Genomic DNA, 19,812 nt, shown 5'->3' with positions numbered 1-19,812 from the left:
TGCAGACGGGTAAACGTTCGGTGATGGTGGAAGGAAGTGAACACCATTCTTGACTGACTTTCGTGTCTACTAAACTTTTTGTAAGGACTGCGATATGAATTACATCGAATAATGGTCTCGGAGACTTTGAAGCCATATTTGATCCATGAGTCAGATTTAATTGATTAGCATCCGGTTGACACTACTAATATAAAGTTATTGTAAGCTAACCTAATTACACCAGAAAAACAAGTCCTATGATTCCTTTCGAACAATGATTCTGTGCAATCCCAATTAAGTAGGCACAGGTTTGCCTCTTTTTGGCTCCGAGGACATCCTATTTCCTTTAGCTTTCCTGACGTTTCCTTAAAAACTAATTCATTATCACTCATTTTTACGATTGTATGCTATAATCGGAAATAGGAATAAAGGTACGAATGATCAATATTTGGTGATCCAGTCAGCTAAGGGGTTACTATTATTGCTGAACGTATTGAAAAATCAGTGTTATAGGTATGGGATATCGTAAGAAACAATGTAAAAAAACACGTGTTGCGTGGTTTTTGAGAAGGAGAAAATTTGAGTTAAATATTTTACTTGGATGGCATCAAATCAGTAGGTAGAATATTTAATGTTTCTGGAACAAGATTATCGAAGTACGTAGCAGGAGATAAAATGAATTATTAAATTAGGCAAAGAAGCTTTCACAATGTACGAGTTGACGACTGAAACGTTGAGTTAGTATGCTGAGACGGTATTAGTAAAACTTATGATGTGGAGCGTGATTTTTTACAGCAAATGGAGGCTTTTGAATTGTATAAGTGGAGAGCGATGGCAAAGGTAAAAGGCAGGGACGAAAAGGAAAACAAACAAAATACCATGGCGTGGTGGATGACGAGAATAGATTTTTGGAAGGAATATGAATAAGATAGGAATGATTGATGATGTGTATTTTCAATGGCGATGGAACACTGAAGACTGTCACATATTGGGAATATATATATATATATATATATATATATATATATATATATATATATATATATATATTATTATTATTTGCATTTTGCATTATTTTAGCATTTTTGACACAAGTACATTAATGATACTAAAAGTATCGTAAATATTCTACTATTGACTGCTTTGTGCTATCGACTATCTAGGCTCCCCTGGACTATTTGGACATGTGCAAATTTTTCAAATCTCGATTCGATATATTCAAATTAGATCATAAATCAACTCTATCGATTATTGATTTTACTTAAGGGATTGATGCACAATTCCAATGCATTATCATGTAGGCAGCATTCATTTTAGGGGATTTTTAGCGCATTACATTTCAAAATCGTATCAACAATGAATGTCAAGCCAACATGGAATGTGTGCCATGTAATCAGGTTATATGTATCGGTTCAAATGGTAATTAATGTCCCAATTTTCACTGGACATTAGCATTATTCAAAAGTAATTAAAACAGCATTAGTAATAATAGAAAGAAACTAATAGGATGAAAGAAAAGTGGTGGAAGATGAAGTGCGAGAAAATGGAGAGTTTACAAAAGAAGGAAGAAGTGAATTCGCTGTGCAGAAAAATGAAAGAACTATCAAAACGTTAGAAGAAAATATCCATATAAACAACCATAGATAATTCAGGAACATTTTTATTCGAATCAGAAAAGATTCAAGAAAAAGGAAGGGAATTCAGAGATACACTATGTGTTACAGACATTGAGCGAGCAAGCTTAGATAAAGAAATAGAATGTGACTTAGACAAGAGGATCAAGGGTACAAGGGTACATGATTGCTAAAAGGGACGATTAGTTTGGGTTCAGGTAGGTAAGAATCATGCGTTATACTATAGCAGTAATGAGGACACTAAAAATATTCAAAATCATGAATAGTTAAAAAATATACACAATTAGAGAGAATAAATGAATATTTTACAGAAAATAGGAATGTATTCGAAAGATAGGAGACTTTTCTGCAAACAGTATTGGTGTTAGACTGGCTATATGCTTATGTATGCTACATACGCTTATAGGCTATACATGCTTGTGGCGAATAGAGAGTCGGGATGGGCAAAATTTGGAAGAGGAACTAGACAGGGGTGTCAATTATAACTCATACTTCTAAACACAAGCGTGGGGGACATGGTAACAGAGGAATGGAAAGTACTGGGGGTTGGAATGAAAGTAGGTGGGGATCATAAAATCAGTTAAGTTTGCTGATAATCAATATTTAGTTTTCCAGTCAGCTGAAGGGTTGCAAGCATTAATGGGTACAAGTTATGCGGTCTTTGAGTAGGAGGAAGGGTGAAATATATATATAGGAGGAAAATATTAGAGCAGATTTCTACGAACATCGGAAGAAGAATTGCGTTGGGCGCAGGGCCTTTTGCAAGGAGGGAGCTAGTGAGAATTATGTTGAGCGAAGTTGTTCAGAAAAATTATTGAAAACGTTGACGGTGAGCATGGAATTTTATGATGAATAGACATATTTATTTACGTAAGATGATGAGCGTAGATAGAAGGCTTTTGAGATCTGGGTTTGGAGAAAGATGGGAAAGTTAAAATGGACGGAAAGGAAAACCAACGAAGAACTACTAAGCATAGTGAAATAGAAGATAAGTGTATATCGCCATCTCTTGTGGGGAAAGAGGGTTGCTGGGAAAAAATGGAGAAAAAAATGGTGATGCAGAATATTTTTTTCTGTGATGAAAGGTTACTATGATAGAGGCAGGGGTGTAATTCAAGCGAGTTAGGGAACGGAATAGGATAGGCATTAGAGATTGGACAGAATCAAGCGAGAAAGAAAGATTTTGGGACTAAGAACAGTTGTTTTCAATGTGGGATGTCACGTTGTGTCTAAGTCAATGATATAGCGATGAGGTTTATAAGGTTCCTGAAGTCAAAAGGTTTCTAGATTTGCATAAATTCCTAAAATATCTTTTAAATTGAAGATTATTACTATTGTGATTTTGTGAATTCAACATTAAAATTCGTATTTTTTTTAGTCTGTGCGATGTAAAAATACCACCGAATAATAACTAAAACTATTTCAAATAAAAAGAAACTCATTAATAATATTTTAGTCTGAGAAAAGTTTCCAGTGGGACAAAGCCGCGGTTTAAATAGCATGGTTTTAGACTTTGGGAACATGCAAAGGACACAATTTTGTCTAAGATGACGCATTATGAGAACAGGAGAGGAAATGAGCCCAAAGGAAATTCAGAAGCGTACTGGTTTGAAAAATTAATGCATCAGCAAAACGAATCACTATTAATGAAGATGAAAAATACAGTTTTACATTATTTACATAGGAAAACTTGCATACAAATGCCAACACTGCCAGGCTCTTAATTTGGAAAGATCTGGCAGGTATAGCATACATCTGTTGTCAAAAAATTAAATTGTCGTTTTTCACCGAACTTGTCCCACCCAAGGTTAAGGGACATTATTATAAACATTCTGACTATGAAAAATGGTATTTAGCAGGAAACAGCAAAATGAATATTTTCCTTATGCTCGCTTTTGTAGTCTCCAATATCGATGAATCGACTGGGCAGGGAACCTTTTTTTCACAAACCTATGGACAAAGTCACCACTATTTCTGTGCATTGTATTCCAATTGCGAAGAAAGATTATATGTTAGTATCTATTTCCTTGAAAATAAAAAAAGCCTTACGCAAGAGTCTTATTCGACTGAAAAATGAACAATTGGATACAATTATTTTTTTAAAAATTATCAGGTAACATCCTCAGTGCCAATTATTTTACCCACCGATTATTACGAATAAGTTGGAAGGTGAATACAGAACTAGAGCAGGAAATGCGTGAAAAATATCTCAAAAAACGAGAGTTATTGTAGAAAGTGACGGAGGACCACAATTGGACTGAACATCGGAAGTGCACACAAGAAATCAAGGTTTTAAATCCATCTCCAGCTTTGCTTCATCTCGAGACTCACTCTTCAATTACTTACAAGTAAAATTTTTGTATGGAGGTTTATTAAGTAATTTGCTTTGTAACACAAGAAAGAAGGTAAGAATTATTGGGTGGAAGCAAGCAAAAATGCTTCAATTTTATAGAATACCGGCTAGGATACGATGGTGGAGTCATTGATATAAATCATTTGAAAGCAAATTGAATTTTTCAATATAAAAAAATCTAAAAATGTGATAAAATCACTCATATTATTTTTTTTACATTTAAGACATAAAATTCAACCTAAACTATTATTTATGGCTCAACTTCAATTTTTGGTGCTACTATTGGCAACATAATTATTTGAGACACGTGATAAATTCCTACGTACTATATATTATCAGAGATTATTGCTCTTAATGTTGAAGCCTGATCAAACATCAAACCCTATCCTTTTTCTTATCAGGTATTATTACATGCTTATGGTGCATAGAAAGAAATTGTAACGTATTTATTTTGAATGTGTGGCTAATCCACACCTTGTATGTGTACACCTTCTCATGTACACCCGTATACTTAGTGAATTATTCTTATTTGGCACGTAGTTCTAACTGATAATTTTAGATTTATTTCCACGATTGGCTAGTTTTGTGCATTTTCATTCCTAGAAAAATGGTTGTTCCATATTTGTAATCATCGATGTTAGCAGATGTGGTCATAACTAATACATTAACTGGTAAATTGAAGTTAATTTCTTTGTCAATTCAGCATGATGTTGAAGCACTCACGAGATCAATATAACATTTGGAAGGTACACTAAAACACAAAAATATGAATAAAGAAGACGCTAAAAGGACATTCATATTCCAGATTTGTTTTAACTTTCGATCTTATCCGAGGCCTTCTTCAGGTCAGACGGGGTTTAACATGTTCTCTATTTATAACTTTTTGTGTTCTGTTGTACCGTTCAAATGTTCATAACGGATAGAATTGCATGACAGATAGAGTTTTATGACAAAATATATTTAAATTTTAGATATCTTTGCCCACTTTATGCTTATTTCAGAGGAGCAGATGGTGCAAAGCAAAGTAAAGCCCATACTATTAAACAACTACAGCAGCAGCAACAAAGAAACAATCACAGGAACATTTCGGACCTACTTGACAACTTGCTGAGAGGATACGACAACAGTGTTCGACCGAACTTCGGAGGTAATATGTCGCATTACTAAGCTTCCTCTGTACAACATCTCTATTGATATAGTGAAATAGTGAAAATAGTGAAATAAAAATCATATTCGTTATTTTGGCTGGCCTGAGTTTTTTAAAGCTACCTGAGTAGTTTCTGACGTAGAAGAGACTTCCAAATATGTGCCCAAGGGAATACTAATTTATCAGTAGTCATAGGCGGGAAGAGGCGGGGAACCCAAATTTTATAGTGAGAAATGATCACAAATTTAAGGTAAAATGCCGGGCACAGAGAACAAATAAAAAAAATTTCTTTTCTAAATAGAACAATTGTTGATTGGAACACCTTACCTGCAAAAATATTCAAGCCCTTTCCTAACAGAGTGTATACTTTTAAGAATAGATGTAAGAAATATACGTATTAATTTGATGTGTGGAGTATTTTATTATATGTAATAGCTTAATTTTTTTAGTTTATCTTTTTTTCTTGCTGATTAATGGATGTAAATGGGATGGGGATTCGCTTGTTTTGTTAAAGAGATTTGTGTTTTGAAGTCTGATTTTATCTATTGTCTTTTGTGATTATTTGGGACTTGTGTGCCACCTGACACTGTCTATCAGCAAATGTATATTTTTAATAATAATAATACGAATCATGCTAAACGGGACTGAGCAATATGTGTACATAGCAGATTCTTTAATCACTAATTTCAACTGGAAATAAGATGGGATGTGAAATGATAATGGGATAAAAATAGCAAAATAAAACTTATATTTCTTCTACATGGTAAAAGAATAAGGAGGATTTTGCATGAAATGCCTTAACACCATGAAAATATTAATTTCAGGATCTCCAGCAGTCGTCGAAGTGGACATAATGGTTCGAAGCATGGGACCGATATCGGAGGTTGACATGGTAAGTACTATTATACTCGTATATTGCATCCTATCTATTTGCAAATATTTTTGAAATAGAACAATAGTCATGCCAGAAATATTAACTATTCTATTGGATAAATAAGGACTTTCTTTAAAAAATGGTACATTATTCTTATCTTTTGCACCCACCAAAGAATGGAAAATTAATCATTCGTTAAATTACAAAAATCTGAGACCCACACAGCCTGGTAAAAAAGGAATTAAACTGTGAAACTGAAAAATATATTCTCGCAATATAGAAGTGAATATGAATTTGCACTTCCATCCCCTCAAGCCCTTGGGAAAGACGGTGGAAAAACCAATTATTGTTCGTCTCCCCATGAAACGATAAACACAGACCGATACGCACAGGAGATTATTAATGGGATTCGGGAAAACAAATACTATGTATCGATCGACGGGAATAATTTTTTTCTCTCTCCACAAAGAGGTGGGGGAGAATAGATTACCGTACCAAACCTACCGTGGAGAATACGAAGACGAAAAGCTCCAGAGGGGATTTTTGGAATAGAAATACACTTTCCAGCGTCGGCACTCATGATGTTAGGCCCCGGGAGAATGAGTACGCGTCGGTGATCGCAAGGGATGGAAGGGAAAGAGTTCGGGGCTTACCTGAAACTCCAAGCGACGTATCCCCTTTCATCATCCCGATCCGGCTAGACCTTGGTCCCGTCGAAATCAAAGGAATATATGGATGAGATGGTCCTTCTAAACCCACTCTTGATGTGATTTCAGTGTAGGAGGGATATACGAGGAAACCATGCAAGGCCGCGGAATAATTGCTATCTGGCTTGAAATCTGTGGGAAAAAACGTCAAAAATCATCTTCATTTACGAATGAATAATTCCGGTGTTATTTATAGGGAGAAGAGTATTTCCATTGCACTAACATCATTTTCATCACCTTCCCGCTACGCACACTACTTGAAATCCTAATCAAATTTGGCGATTGCAGTATTTGAGCGTTAGCAAGAAAAGAAAAAAAACTGCAAGCAAACCTAAACTGTTGAATTTGAAAATTGAAACGACAGAGCTTAGTACCGGGGATGCTATGGGGAGGTACAAATACCTGTGAATTTAAGCGGGAACACTATGACTGAAGAAGGTAATGGAACAAATTATGAGAGACCAAATTCAAAATACGTCTGACTGAAACGGATGGTAGGAATATTTGTATTATTTTCAAAATTTATTGGAATTACGTGGTAAATATGTATTTGACGTATTTTTGTTTTAAATTAAAATTCCAAACATATACTATTATATATATATATATATATATATATATATATATATATATATATATATATATATATATATATGTATATATATATATATATATATATATATATATATATATATATATATATATATATATATATATATATATGTATATAAATATCGAAATATCAAGAAATAACTTGTGAGTGTTCTTCTTTTTTTGTGTTTCTATATTGTGTGTTACTGTGTATTGTACTATTCGGCACTTCCGTGTTACGTCTACGAAAGAAAGCATATATATATATATATATATATATATATATATATATATATATATATATATATATATATATATATATATATTATAACACTTTTTGAAAGTCTCCCGGACGTGAATAATAATGTATAACACTTAGCTTTAGTGGTCACAGACAAAAGCATAGAAACACACAAAAGAGACTCACTAACTTTCGAATTTTCGGTGGTCGCAGCCACTTTCATCAAGGCATAGAGGGATAGACCTGTTTCTGTGTTTTTGTCTGTGTTCACTAGTGCTAAGTGTTATACATTATATACATATATATATATATATATATATATATATATATATATATATATATATATATATATACACACACACATGGGTGGTCTGAAAAGTTTCCGACCTCAAAAATTTCAGAAAACAAGTCTAGGTTAGACCACGCAAGAATATATATAATATATTAAATAAAATACTAAACAATTAAATGCTAATCTACCATTTAAGGTAGATTTTGGATGAGCGTAGACTTATCATTGTTAAATATCTTAACTTAGTCTAACTCAACAAAAACTAACCCAAACACACTAGATAAAACTCTTCTCCAATTCCGCATACTTTCTACCTCCTCTTACCTTAACATGATTACCCTTTTCCGTTCCCTAATTTTCCTACCCAACGTTCCCTCCCCAATCACAGTCCTCGATATTCCGCCACCAATCAAAATGCCCGGCATCCTTTTCCTCTCTCTTTTGGGCATCTCCTAACAATTGCCTTTCCTCCCCACCATGCGTTCTACGTATCCCTTCGTTTGTTTTCCTTACCGTTCAATTCACCGTTTCCAACCTTCTCCACACCCAAAGCTCAAAAGCTTTCAAACCTTGCCTATCATCTTGCTTCCATGACCACATTGCCATGCTGAGCAAAACTACACTCAAAATGCAGAAATTTCAAACAGTAAAAATCATTCGTCTTCTCCGGAACCGGAAAATTTCTTCATTTCCATTTATACCAGGGGGTGTGACTCTGTAAAAAGTTTATTTTTGCGGTATCTCCAGAATTTCTTTGAATTTTACACCCAATATCAATATTTTCACCGGTACTTTCATGTCAATCTTACTCAACATTCCTAATAACTTTACCATATTTGTGCAAATCAATTCTAAATTTTTACCCTTGTTCCATATCATGGTCACCTGTTTTAATGTTAAATTAAACATTAAACCCCTTGATCTTCCTAATTTTAAATATTAATAATTTTTATTACTTTCTCCAAATCATGTATCAAGCTAATTGCGAATTATGTGAGAAATGAAAGGCACTAAAAGTAAAAAATGAAGACTAAATTTTACTATTAAAAACTTTTCATTGGTGCCATTTGAAATAGTTTCAATGAAAAATGATTAAAACGGAGGACTTAACCAATATTTTTCAAGATTACTTTTGATAACTGATGAAAACACTAATTTTGATAAGTAGGTGTTTTCAAAACCAGAAACTTCTTTATGTATTTTACACTCACGCACAACCAGTATGTATTCAAGGGCCAGCTTTTTCTTCAAGTGTTTATTTTCTGTTATTTTAAGAAAAACAATTTCTACATATTTAACAAAACGAGGTCACCCTCTTCGGTGGATCCCCTAACATCAAATTTGATGCAAGCAATATTTACTACTTTAAAAAAAAATTGAGCACACTATTAAACAACAATTAGACCCAGTTTTCTTAAGAGTAACATATGCATGAAGTAAAAACAATGGTTGGTGTAAAATGTGAAAATCATAATGCAATTCACTGTAGGTAAGAGCATTGTCTTTTTCATGAGCCAAAATGTGCCACTAAATAATAGTAATAGTTGAAACAAATTATAAGCTATTATTCTCAAATCCGCAACCATACTCATTAAATTATTTTGTAAGGTGGGTAATTTGAAGACAAAATTACGAACTTCCTCATTAAATTAAGCTTGTGGGCTCAGCAGCAAAATAAAAACGTGTCGTCCAAAAGAAAATGTAATTTTTTGTAAGATTATTATTAGGTAGTCTAATACTAATGGTGGATTTTGGATGGACTTAGTCTAAACAACGATTAATTTATTTTCCTCTCCTAGCAAAAAAACACCTGACATTATAATTGGCACACCGGCACTATTATAATCCCTTTTTCAATTCTGCACACTTCATTCCTCCTTCCTTATGTTACCTTTTCCTTTCTCGCTTCCCTAACGTTCTCTCCGATATCACAGTCTCCAAAATTCCATCGCCAATTAAATTTTTCTGCAAACTCTTTTCCCACCTCCGTTGGATTTCTCCGAACTAATCTCTCTCCTCTCTCCTCCTCCACCGTGCTCAACATTCTCCCAGCTATTCTCTTTTGATAAATTCAAAGAGCTACTGGAATTTCCACGACTGTAGGTTTAAAGGAGTTGACCACTGGTGAGCATCGTTGAGCATACATTTTCCTGTGTAAAAATCATTCGCCTAGCCTGGAACTCGAAACCGGATACCCTCAATTCACAGCCGAGTCGTATAACTAATTAAGCTATCGAGGCGTCTGATTACAACGTAAATTACTAGAAGGAATTCCCAGAAACTGTTGGAGATGCCACGACAGTAACCTTTTAACGTAGTATTCCTCTAATATTAATTACAATGCAACAATTTCATTGTGTAAAAATAATTCAACTTGACCGGAATTCGACCCCGGATCAATTGGATGTCTTGATTTTTAATCTCTGAAATTGTTACATTGCAATGCATATTAGCGGATGGCTCCGTTAAAAAAGTTACTTTAGCGGCATCTCCCGCAGTTTCTTGGAATTTGTCAAAGGTAAAAACAATGTAAGTGTTTAAAGTTGGCTTTAAACATCACGCCACAGTCCACGAGTTTAAAAGACGACTACGAATGCCTGTGCCATTGCATGTACGGTATTTCGTCAAACCACATCTTGTACCTTTAAACCCCCAAAAATAATTCGCAGTGTAATAGGACGTCTCGACGGCTTAACTGGCTAAAGCACTCGACCGGACACCGAGGGATCCGAGTTCGAATCCCAGCGAAGGCGAATGATTTTTACACTCTAAAATTGTTGCATTGTAATCACCAGGAATTTTAAAGGATAAAGACGCTCCGACGAGTTACCGTGCATTCAATGTTACAAGTAAACGCAGGCGTGCTCATCTCGATTCTTTAAGGCCCCTAGGAAATCACAATTGTAATGAGGCGTCTCAGTAGCTTAGAAATCAAACATAGCACTTGGCCTGAAATCTAGGTGATGCGGGATCGTGTCCCGTTCAAGACTGCTAAAGTTCTGTATTTTGAGTCATTTTGTACTTTTTTCCGTCCAGTTCCATCATTCTCCTCGCCCTCGTCTCAAAAACCTCCAATTCACGCTTATCATCTTGCTTCATTGACTAAGTTTCCCAGCTGTACAACAATACGCTCCACGTTAAGGTTTAACCGAGGCCTTTCTTAACTTCCTTACACAGTGTCACTGTCATCCATTCCCTCCCTCGTGAAAGCTTCTTCTTAGGCCCCCACAACTTCGACCATTTTGTTGGAAAGCAATTCCACGATAGCTACCTATAGGCATTTCCACCTGATTTAGTTTCTGCATTTCAAATTTAACGTTTAACCTAACCTTCCCCTTTTTCGAAAAACTCATCAACTTTGTTTTTATACATTTCTTTTTATCCTATGCTTATTTACATAATTTTTTACTGCAGTATTCATTACCCCTTTTGCTGATAAGTTAGCTAGCTAAATCATGATCATCTGCAAATCTGACTTGATGGATTCTTATTAACCTTATTTTACGCCACCTGCTTTTTTATGAAATTATTATTTAAAAGACTAACTTAATTCATTTACTCTGCTCCGTGGACGCAATTAGCACACCGTAATCTAAAATTACCTAAAATTTCCTTGTGAACGATACTTAGATGAATTTGTAATGGCAGCCTGTTGAAACTCATGCAGATTGGTGTGTAGCCTCAGTTATCAAAGTTTATTTTTGCAATAGGCGATCCGTTTTATTAAACGCGTCAGTTTATTAATGCGACACCATTTCCACGAGGGATTTCATCCGAATTTCATTCATTACCAAACAGATAAACCTGTCAGATGAATCTAATTCGAGAACTAATGTTTCGCGAATTTCTTCATCAAAATATTTCTCTTCCCCTCGCGTCCGGGAAGAGAGTAAGAGCTTACCTCTCAATAAACGCGTATCTTAATTAATTCCTCTTTTCTGACTTCATTCTTGCCCCGTTACCATATTCGGTATCCTATTAAACCTCATAAAACAGAGCGAAATTAATATTATTTCGGGTCCTTTCTCCGCCCACCTCGACGTTCTCCTATCCGTCGCCCTCGAGAGAGAGAGAGAGAGAAAGAGAGAGAGCTCGGGGGTCCAGGACGGTCCCAGAGTTCCTCAAAAGCCTCCCCTCACCTCATCCCTCACGCCCCATCGCCATTTCCAAGGAGCCAGCCTTCCCCACACCCTCCGAAATCCGCCTCACACTCCTCAAATGTTGATTTAACGCCAAAATCTCTTCCTCTCGAGAGGGAACTCTCCGAGTAGGACGGGCGCCCTTAATAGTCCGCGAGTGTCCCCTCTGGGCCATCCTTCAACATCCAATTCCGTCCCCTCTCCCACCACCCTCTCCCCGAAATGTCTCCACTCCCAAGCTCCTCAACCCCATCTAACCCTCCCGATGCCCTCTCCGCCCCCGCCCCCCTCCCCTCCTCCCGTCCCGTCATATCCCATACGCCTTCGCCTCCAAAAGTCATTTACTTCCTCATTTTGCCCACGGGATCCCACCCGTCCCACCCTCGACAAACCCTCAATAAGGCTCGGAAACCCTTACTTCCCCTTTTGACCCACACTCCACGGCCTAATATTAGGATCGCATTTACAAACGTGCCTCAAACAAAAGCGTTCTCTTTTGGTGGGTGGAAATGACCGAAGGTAAATTTCCATAGGGTTGAAAAAAGAAATTGAGAAATGATCAAGACTGCATTAATAGGTTCGAGTGCTGAGACGACGGCGTGGTAGGAAGGGACATTAAGGGGATCTAATTATTTTAAAGGCACTAGATGGTGTCCATAAAACCAAATGGAACGCCCCAAAACTTCCTATACCGGGATTCCATGCAGCACTCGTGCGATCCAAGGTCAAAGCTGCTCTTCCTTCGACATTTACCTCATTCAATAAATGTTTGGAGGAAAATGATAGGTAAACTCCTTGTTATCAGCCCAAAATGTATTTCATAAATCAATCTATACTTATATAAGTGTACCGATTAAGAAAGGTTTAATGTAAGCACAGGCTAATTACCACAATTTTTCCAACTCTCATTTAATAACCTAAGACGATACCTAAGTTTGGAATTCAATGGCAAATTTATGCTTAAAAAAGTACTAATACAGAATATAATATTTATCTTAAACTGCAATAATGATACTGTACGTTATGCATAATACAATAAGAAACTACGTTTACGTTCTCAATTGAGATTCACTATTTTTACAATAATTTATCATTGGCAAAAAATAACAGGGATAAGGTAACTGTTCTAAAAAAATGCAGACTTATAAACCCGCATCAGGTTATGATTACCCGTATAATATAAAAATGTTATATGAAGAAAGAGGTGAATATGCTTGCTAAACAGTTAATCACACAAAAGGTGTTCGTACGTTTTGCATCCTGCTTGGTTGCCATGGGATGACTTCTAGCAGTTGATATGTATTCATAGGGTCCGACGGAAGAAAAGCGGTATTTTCCATGTTTTTTTCGATAATTTCAACATTCTAGCTTTATCATTGCCACCATCCTAAGAAATTATTTAATCCTAGATCCGCCCAATCGGGGTAGTTACTGGAGATTACCAAGTCTGCTGCGCGAGTTTACCTCACCAGATGAAGTATAGATATAATTTTCTGATTACGATTTAATTGGCATTGTTATCATTCACCGTATTATAAATATCGAAAGAAACCACAAAACAACATTCAAAGTGATAAAATCATTTAATAAAATAACATGATCATTTTAAAAAAACATTTTGACTTCCAGTTGACCAGATGTAGTAGATTTTCTTAGGGTGAAATTCGATGCGGCAGAACCAGAGGATAAAGATTAATTGGAGGAGTTTTTAATGAACGGATTGTGTGTATAAGAAGAAAAGGATGTGGTCGGTGAAAATATGCGAAGCTCCTTGATTCAAGCAGCTTGATAATATGGAAGCCTTCTCGAAAGGTGAGTTGGTACATCACAAATAAGATTTAGGAAATAATTTTAACTGGAATAACTTGATATTGAAATACGAAAATCGGAAGGACTGCTAGAAAATGCAATGCTGTCAGAAAAAAGGAAATTGGAGAAGTTTCAACCATTGGCAGGGTACTTTAATTTGATGGCTAATCGCAAGACTATGCTCATTACAGTTATTTATACGAGTTTTGATGTTCCAAAAAGAGCAATCTTTCCATTATGGAAAACCGATTTAAAATTTGAAATTTACTCTATTACTCGCGCGGAAATATGGTAATTGAAGGAAGTTGATTGGTGTGCATTGAAATCTTTTGAAATGTAGGTTTCTAGAAGGATGGAAAAGGTGTAATTGAAAGGAAAATTAACCACCGAGGAAATACTAGACGTCGTAGGGGAGGGAAGAGGATTGTTGGGAGAAGTACTAAGGTGGCAGGATAAATATATGAAGAGCATTTTGATTATCGAAGTAATGTTGAAGACTCTGATAGAGGAAGGAACGTTGGGCAAGCGAGGAAGGGGTAAGAATACGATAGGAATGTTTGACATTGAATAAATAGAGGAAGGAAGAATACGGAATAGAAGAGGGGCTTATTATGGTGTCGGATGTTAGGTTGTGTTTTGTTAGAAAATGCTAGGAAACGTAGACTGTGTCAATTCAAAAACTACCTTTAACGGTTGAATATCTATACCAACTCGAAACTCAATCGCATATACCTATATCATGGGGGTGAATTATTGTCTAAAAATATCTATAAACTGGGAAAGGGACCATTTTCGTGATACAAACATAAAAACCAAAAAGGAAAAGGTTAGTGTGGTGGTCGTAAAGGGGAAAAGGCTTCGACATTGAGACGCTGCAAGTTATTCATCGTAGTTCTTAAGCAGCGTCGGTCAAAAACCAAAGCATTGCTAATTAAAATTAATCGGGGGCGAAGGTAAGTAATCAGCCACCCCTCAATCCTCCTCTGTCCACCATTTATTATTAACTTAACCCCTTCACCATCGCATTCTTCCCTCTTTACAATCTTCCTATTTTAATGCACAATTCACTTACCATCTTACCGCATCCGTCTCCCTGTGATGTCATGTAATATACCCTGCTACCCCTAATACGAGTAAACGTTTTTCTCACGCCAGACAATTTGAGGTGGGCATACACTTCGGTTTTCGTCCAGAGTGTAGTGAAGGCGTTGAAAAGAAATAGACTTCGATGGTACGAAGATGATTTAATGAGGGGATCAATTCCATTTATTTTCGACGCTCCTGAACGATAAAAAATATACGCAACAATTTTGAATTCTGCTGTTTGGGTTGCCGTAAAAGGAGCTTTTCTTTTCAGCATCTGAATGGGGGATAGGGAGGAGGGAATGGCAGTGTTTTCTGTTAACTGTCAACTTTGACTTATAGCCGAGAGCTTGGAGTGTGACAAAATGTATCTCTTTTCTGTCATATAATACGTATCTCCGAAGAGAAAGTAAATGGATCCAAGAAGGGAACTTGGGTGTTTATATTTTTTTGACCAATTTTAATTCATATAAATATACATACCCTTGAAAAAATAGCTGACGCGATTGTTTTATCACCATTCCATCATCCTCATTGGTTTACAGAGCATCCCTTTCTGAGCATTAATCAAAATATTTTGCTTCACCTCCGAAAATCTCCGTTCGTTATTCTTGAATCGGTGCGGAAATTTGATTCCGGTAAAAACAAGCACGTAGGTGGGTAGACCCTTCACTCAAAAGTGACTTTGGACGAGAATACCCTGGATTCAGCCCAAGATAAATATTCTGCCACCAAATTGCAAATGGGCGCAAGGGGAAATGATTGGGGAGGAATGGGAGAGCATTCTTTGTCATTCCTTTCATTTATTAACCCTCCCACGCGTTTATAATAACCGACCATCACCTCTCTCCCCCTCTTTTCCCCCCTCCCATGCCTATATCACAGCACGCTCCTTACTTCCCTAAACACCCACCAGCCTCCCAATCTCCTCCTCCGTTTTTCCTCTACATCCCCTCCGTAGTCAACCCTCTCTCCCCGCCCGGGCACAAGACTGCTAATAACTGCGCACGAATCCGCCAGATGACGTCTTCTAACGAATGAACGAACGAAAATCTCATTCCGTCATGGGGTGGAGAAGGCTCGGGGTCTAGGGAGCCGGGGGTTGGGGTGTGCATCAAGAGGGGGAGAGGGAGGGCGGAGGAGTTGGGAAGGCGGATGATTTCGTTCAATTTCCAATCCCAGTTGTTCCAGCCCACTCACGCTTCTACCCTCACGTCCATCTCTCATTCCAAGGTGCTCGAAACCTTAACATTACTCCGGCATCTTCCAAGGACAGAGGGTGGTTGCGAATATCCACGCAAAAATTGGAGAATATCAATTGGGACGATGGTAACGATTAGATTACTTCGCGAATCAACCGTTGGTTTCCGAGAGTTACTCCGGTTTCCACAATCCATTTATTATAATCTATCAAAAGTTTTGCTAATATTCATGTCACAACATATCGTAATATTTTATCTTAAATTTGTATTGTGTAAGAGTGTAGATTTTCACAGTTATTTTAGGACATTTAGAAATAAAACAACGATAAATAAATAAAATAAATACTACATTGGGGAAATCAAAAATTGGATAGTGTGTGAAAAGATATTAGATATTTGTCGGAAAAGCCTAAGGATTGTGAAAATCGGATATCCTTAACAGAAAAATACACTGCAGGAAAACACCCGCACAAGAATTGGAGGTGGTGTGACAAACCTGCGAAATCTACTGAGATGTGACTAATGTGCGGATACCTAATAGCAGTGAAAGGGCGGTACATACAAGTCACTTGTATCATAAAAAAACATGATATCATTAACAAAAGAATTAATTACTATATTAAGCTAATTTGTTTAATAAATTATATCGGAAAAATGATCAAAATGTAAAATAATGGGCCTGTCCGGGATTTGAACCCGGAACCTCTCGCACCCAAAGCGAGAATCATACCCCTAGACCAACAGGCCACATAACATTATGAGGAAACACCGCCACACTAGGACGTGCCATCCGTGGAAAACCTCGCTGGAATCCTACAATGCTTCACTATTAAATATATTTGCCTGCACAATCAAAAAGAAATTTAATTCGAAAATTAGGATGTAAAGCTGTTGCATATGCAGAAGTTTAATTGAGCTTAAGGCGACTGTGTCAATTAATGGCATCAAATTCAATCAGGACGAGAAAAAATGGGCAACATTTCTATATTATTTGCACCATTGCGAAATATTTCGATACGCAGAATTATCAACTACGGTCATTTTCTTTTTACATAATTATTGACTAGCGGGCTCGGGCTTCTGCTGTTCACTTGGTACTTGACTACACTATATGGTATTAGAATTTGAATGCTTACATGACATTTAAGACTGTTTATGGTTGATTTGAACCTTGTGTCGTGGTTTTAAAAAATAGTCTCCTTTTGAATCTCCCGTCAGGAAATTCTTGCTCATTTCTCATATGTATTTCTCCCTTTTTCTTTCATGTAGAACCATTCATTTTGATTCTCCTACTGTGTTCAGCATGAATCAATTACACAAAAACTAAAGTCTACGTCAAGGGTGTAATTAATGGCTGGGAGAGGTACGTAGAACATTGTACTACTGAACGAAGACCTCGGGTTTGATTCAAAGTAATGTCTCTGGACACCCTCAACCTCGCCAAAGCTGTTTCGTTATTTGTTAATCATATGAGATACACAATTTTCTTCTCTTCATACCAGCTAGGGAAACTGCAGGCGACACAGGGAAAGGAACTAGCCCTCATTATTGCCCTCGTGATGCGTGTATTTCACACTCCGTTTGACTTAATACTAGACGAGCTCCAGTCTTACCTATTAAACCAATCATTGCCTTGATAACAGTGGATGGTTTTCCTCTTATAAGTGTACACTTGGTCGTTGCTTAATATACGTGTCCTTTTGAGCATTACCCAGAGATTTCATTCATAACTGCACGTGAAACTCATTAATCTTATTTATGGCCACACGCGAGAGACGAAATGGAAGCTTTCCTCTTTGAACAAATTTCTTTCGGTTAGCCTTTCTATACAAATTAGCGTACGCGTTACGCATGAGCGAAGTCAGCAAGGTTTTTTATGCATCGGTAGCCTCCTCTCCCTCCAGAGAGAACGGAATCCGAAAGCCTAGCCAAGCTCCAGACTGAACGTTCGTCCTATTTTTTTTTGACCAATAGTTCCGACCTCAACACATTTCTGGTTTTGCTCCAGTCGATCCCATTCCACGTCGCTGGCGAGTGCACAGTACCAACACTTCCCCCCACATCTCCGGGTCTTGCAATGGGCCGAGACCACCGCCAGGAGGGGTGGGTATGTGGGTGTGGGGCGGCGAGCAGGAAATCCACGCCGCCCGCACGTCATTAGACAAACGAGGAAAGGGACTTAAAAACCGCAGGAGGGGTGGTGTAAGGAGGTTTAGCGGGAGATGTAGAGGATGGAGCGGGAATAGAAGTGGGGAGAAAGAAGCGATCCCTATCGGTAAATGGGAGCAAAAGGGGTGGGGGAAAAAATTGAGGGCGGAAGGAAGGAATGGGAAGGGCTTTTTCCAGTCCAGAAAGAGAGATTACCGTCGGGGAGGGTTGAGGAGGAAGGAGGAGGGAAGAGTCTTGTTCGATGGAATTCGCACTTGCACCATTTGGAGCGTTTCCGCAAACTGTCGAGTGAATTCTACCCTCGCGGCTGAGACGACAGGAGAAGAGGGAGGGAGGGGAGAGGGGGAGTTTTAAGAGCTGTGCAGACCCCGTTGAAGTTTTCACCCTCAGAATTTGGTCGGGGAATGAAACGAAAGCGGAGAGGCGGAGTGGGAGGACACTTTTTGAACGGCGGTATCAAATAAGACGATTGAAAGATTACTTGGGTTCACTAAGGCTTCAAAGAAACCATTTAAAAAACTAGAGACTATGTATTGAAACAAGCAAATATGACGATATTTGATTTTCAAAGCCGATCACGCGACGTAAATATGCATTTGCTAAATGGATCTTTAAAAACACTCATTTCGTATTTCTATAACCATTTCACTTTGATCCTGCTCCATTGAGTGAAATTATACAAAATATGCTCGGGTTAAATGAAACTGCTCACTTTTTTTATAAAGAAGGGTAGTAAATTTAATGAAATTGTTAAAAAATGTATGCTAAAAAAAGGAAGTTAAAATAGAAAATAGGTTGGTATACCTTTTTTGATGTTGCTTTGCAATACACTCTAATCAGCACCCCATCTCTCCATGTGACTAAATAATAACGAATGTAACATATTAACAAACGTAGTTATAATTAATGTTGCGATCTGCTCGTGGCCAGGTTCAAATTCTTGTGGTGGGAGACTTTTTTAGTTATAACCCAAACCCTACTTCGAAGTCTTGTGGTGAGTACCTTAAGTGGAGTACGCTGTTCGTACAATGGAATTGAATGGAATTGTGAAATCTCTTTACTACCTTGGTCATACAAAATAGGTTGGTATATATTTTTGGCGTCACTTTGCAATATACTCTAATCAACATCCCATTTTTCCATATGACCAAATAAAAACGAATATGACATATCAACGAACGCAGTTATAATTGATATTAAGGTTTTACTCTATCTCTACTATTTTCTTAGACATAATAAAACCATATATTTCGATCATATTATCAGCCAGATATTAGATTCTCCCTTATATATACGAGTAAATGCGAAAGTTTAATTAATTTGGCAGTGATTTTAATTCTTTTATAAAAATTCTTCTAGACTTAATTGATAACATATAATGGTCATTAGGGAGGGATAATTAATTCCTAACCCTTATTTCTTCGACTTAGTGTTTAAAAAGTGCAGATAAAATAATTATAAGGAATTCATCAAGTGTTGCAGACTCACCGTTGAAAATTTCCAAACTAATTTAAGCAGTTAGAACCGCCTTCATTTTACCCTCAACTTTCAAAGCGTCTTAGGCTCCCCTTATGGCCTCAATTAATGAGCGA

The 19,812-nt window shown here is 37.0% G+C and overlaps 1 protein-coding gene and 1 non-coding gene across 2 annotated transcripts in view; one reads left to right on the top strand and one right to left on the bottom strand.

Moving 5' to 3' along the window:
• LOC139685956 (gamma-aminobutyric acid receptor alpha-like) overlaps nucleotides 1–19,812 on the top strand; it is a 357,245-nt gene that overhangs the window by 177,543 nt on the left and 159,890 nt on the right. Inside the window, exons 3-4 of the mRNA XM_071583091.1 lie at nucleotides 4,968–5,113; nucleotides 5,938–6,005. Coding sequence (XP_071439192.1) covers nucleotides 4,968–5,113; nucleotides 5,938–6,005 — 214 coding nt within the window. The remainder of the gene's footprint in view (nucleotides 1–4,967; nucleotides 5,114–5,937; nucleotides 6,006–19,812) is intronic.
• Nucleotides 16,727–16,798, bottom strand: TRNAP-UGG (transfer RNA proline (anticodon UGG)). Its single transcript has one exon. It is a non-coding gene; the product is annotated as a tRNA-Pro (tRNA).

The sequence above is a fragment of the Hetaerina americana genome, unplaced genomic scaffold (assembly GCF_022747635.1).
Source record: "Hetaerina americana unplaced genomic scaffold, ioHetAmer1.1.p SCAF_122, whole genome shotgun sequence".
Lineage (NCBI taxonomy): Eukaryota > Metazoa > Arthropoda > Insecta > Odonata > Calopterygidae > Hetaerina > Hetaerina americana.
The sequence above is the reverse complement of the archived record's forward strand: the minus strand, read 5'-3'. Positions and strand labels throughout refer to the sequence as shown.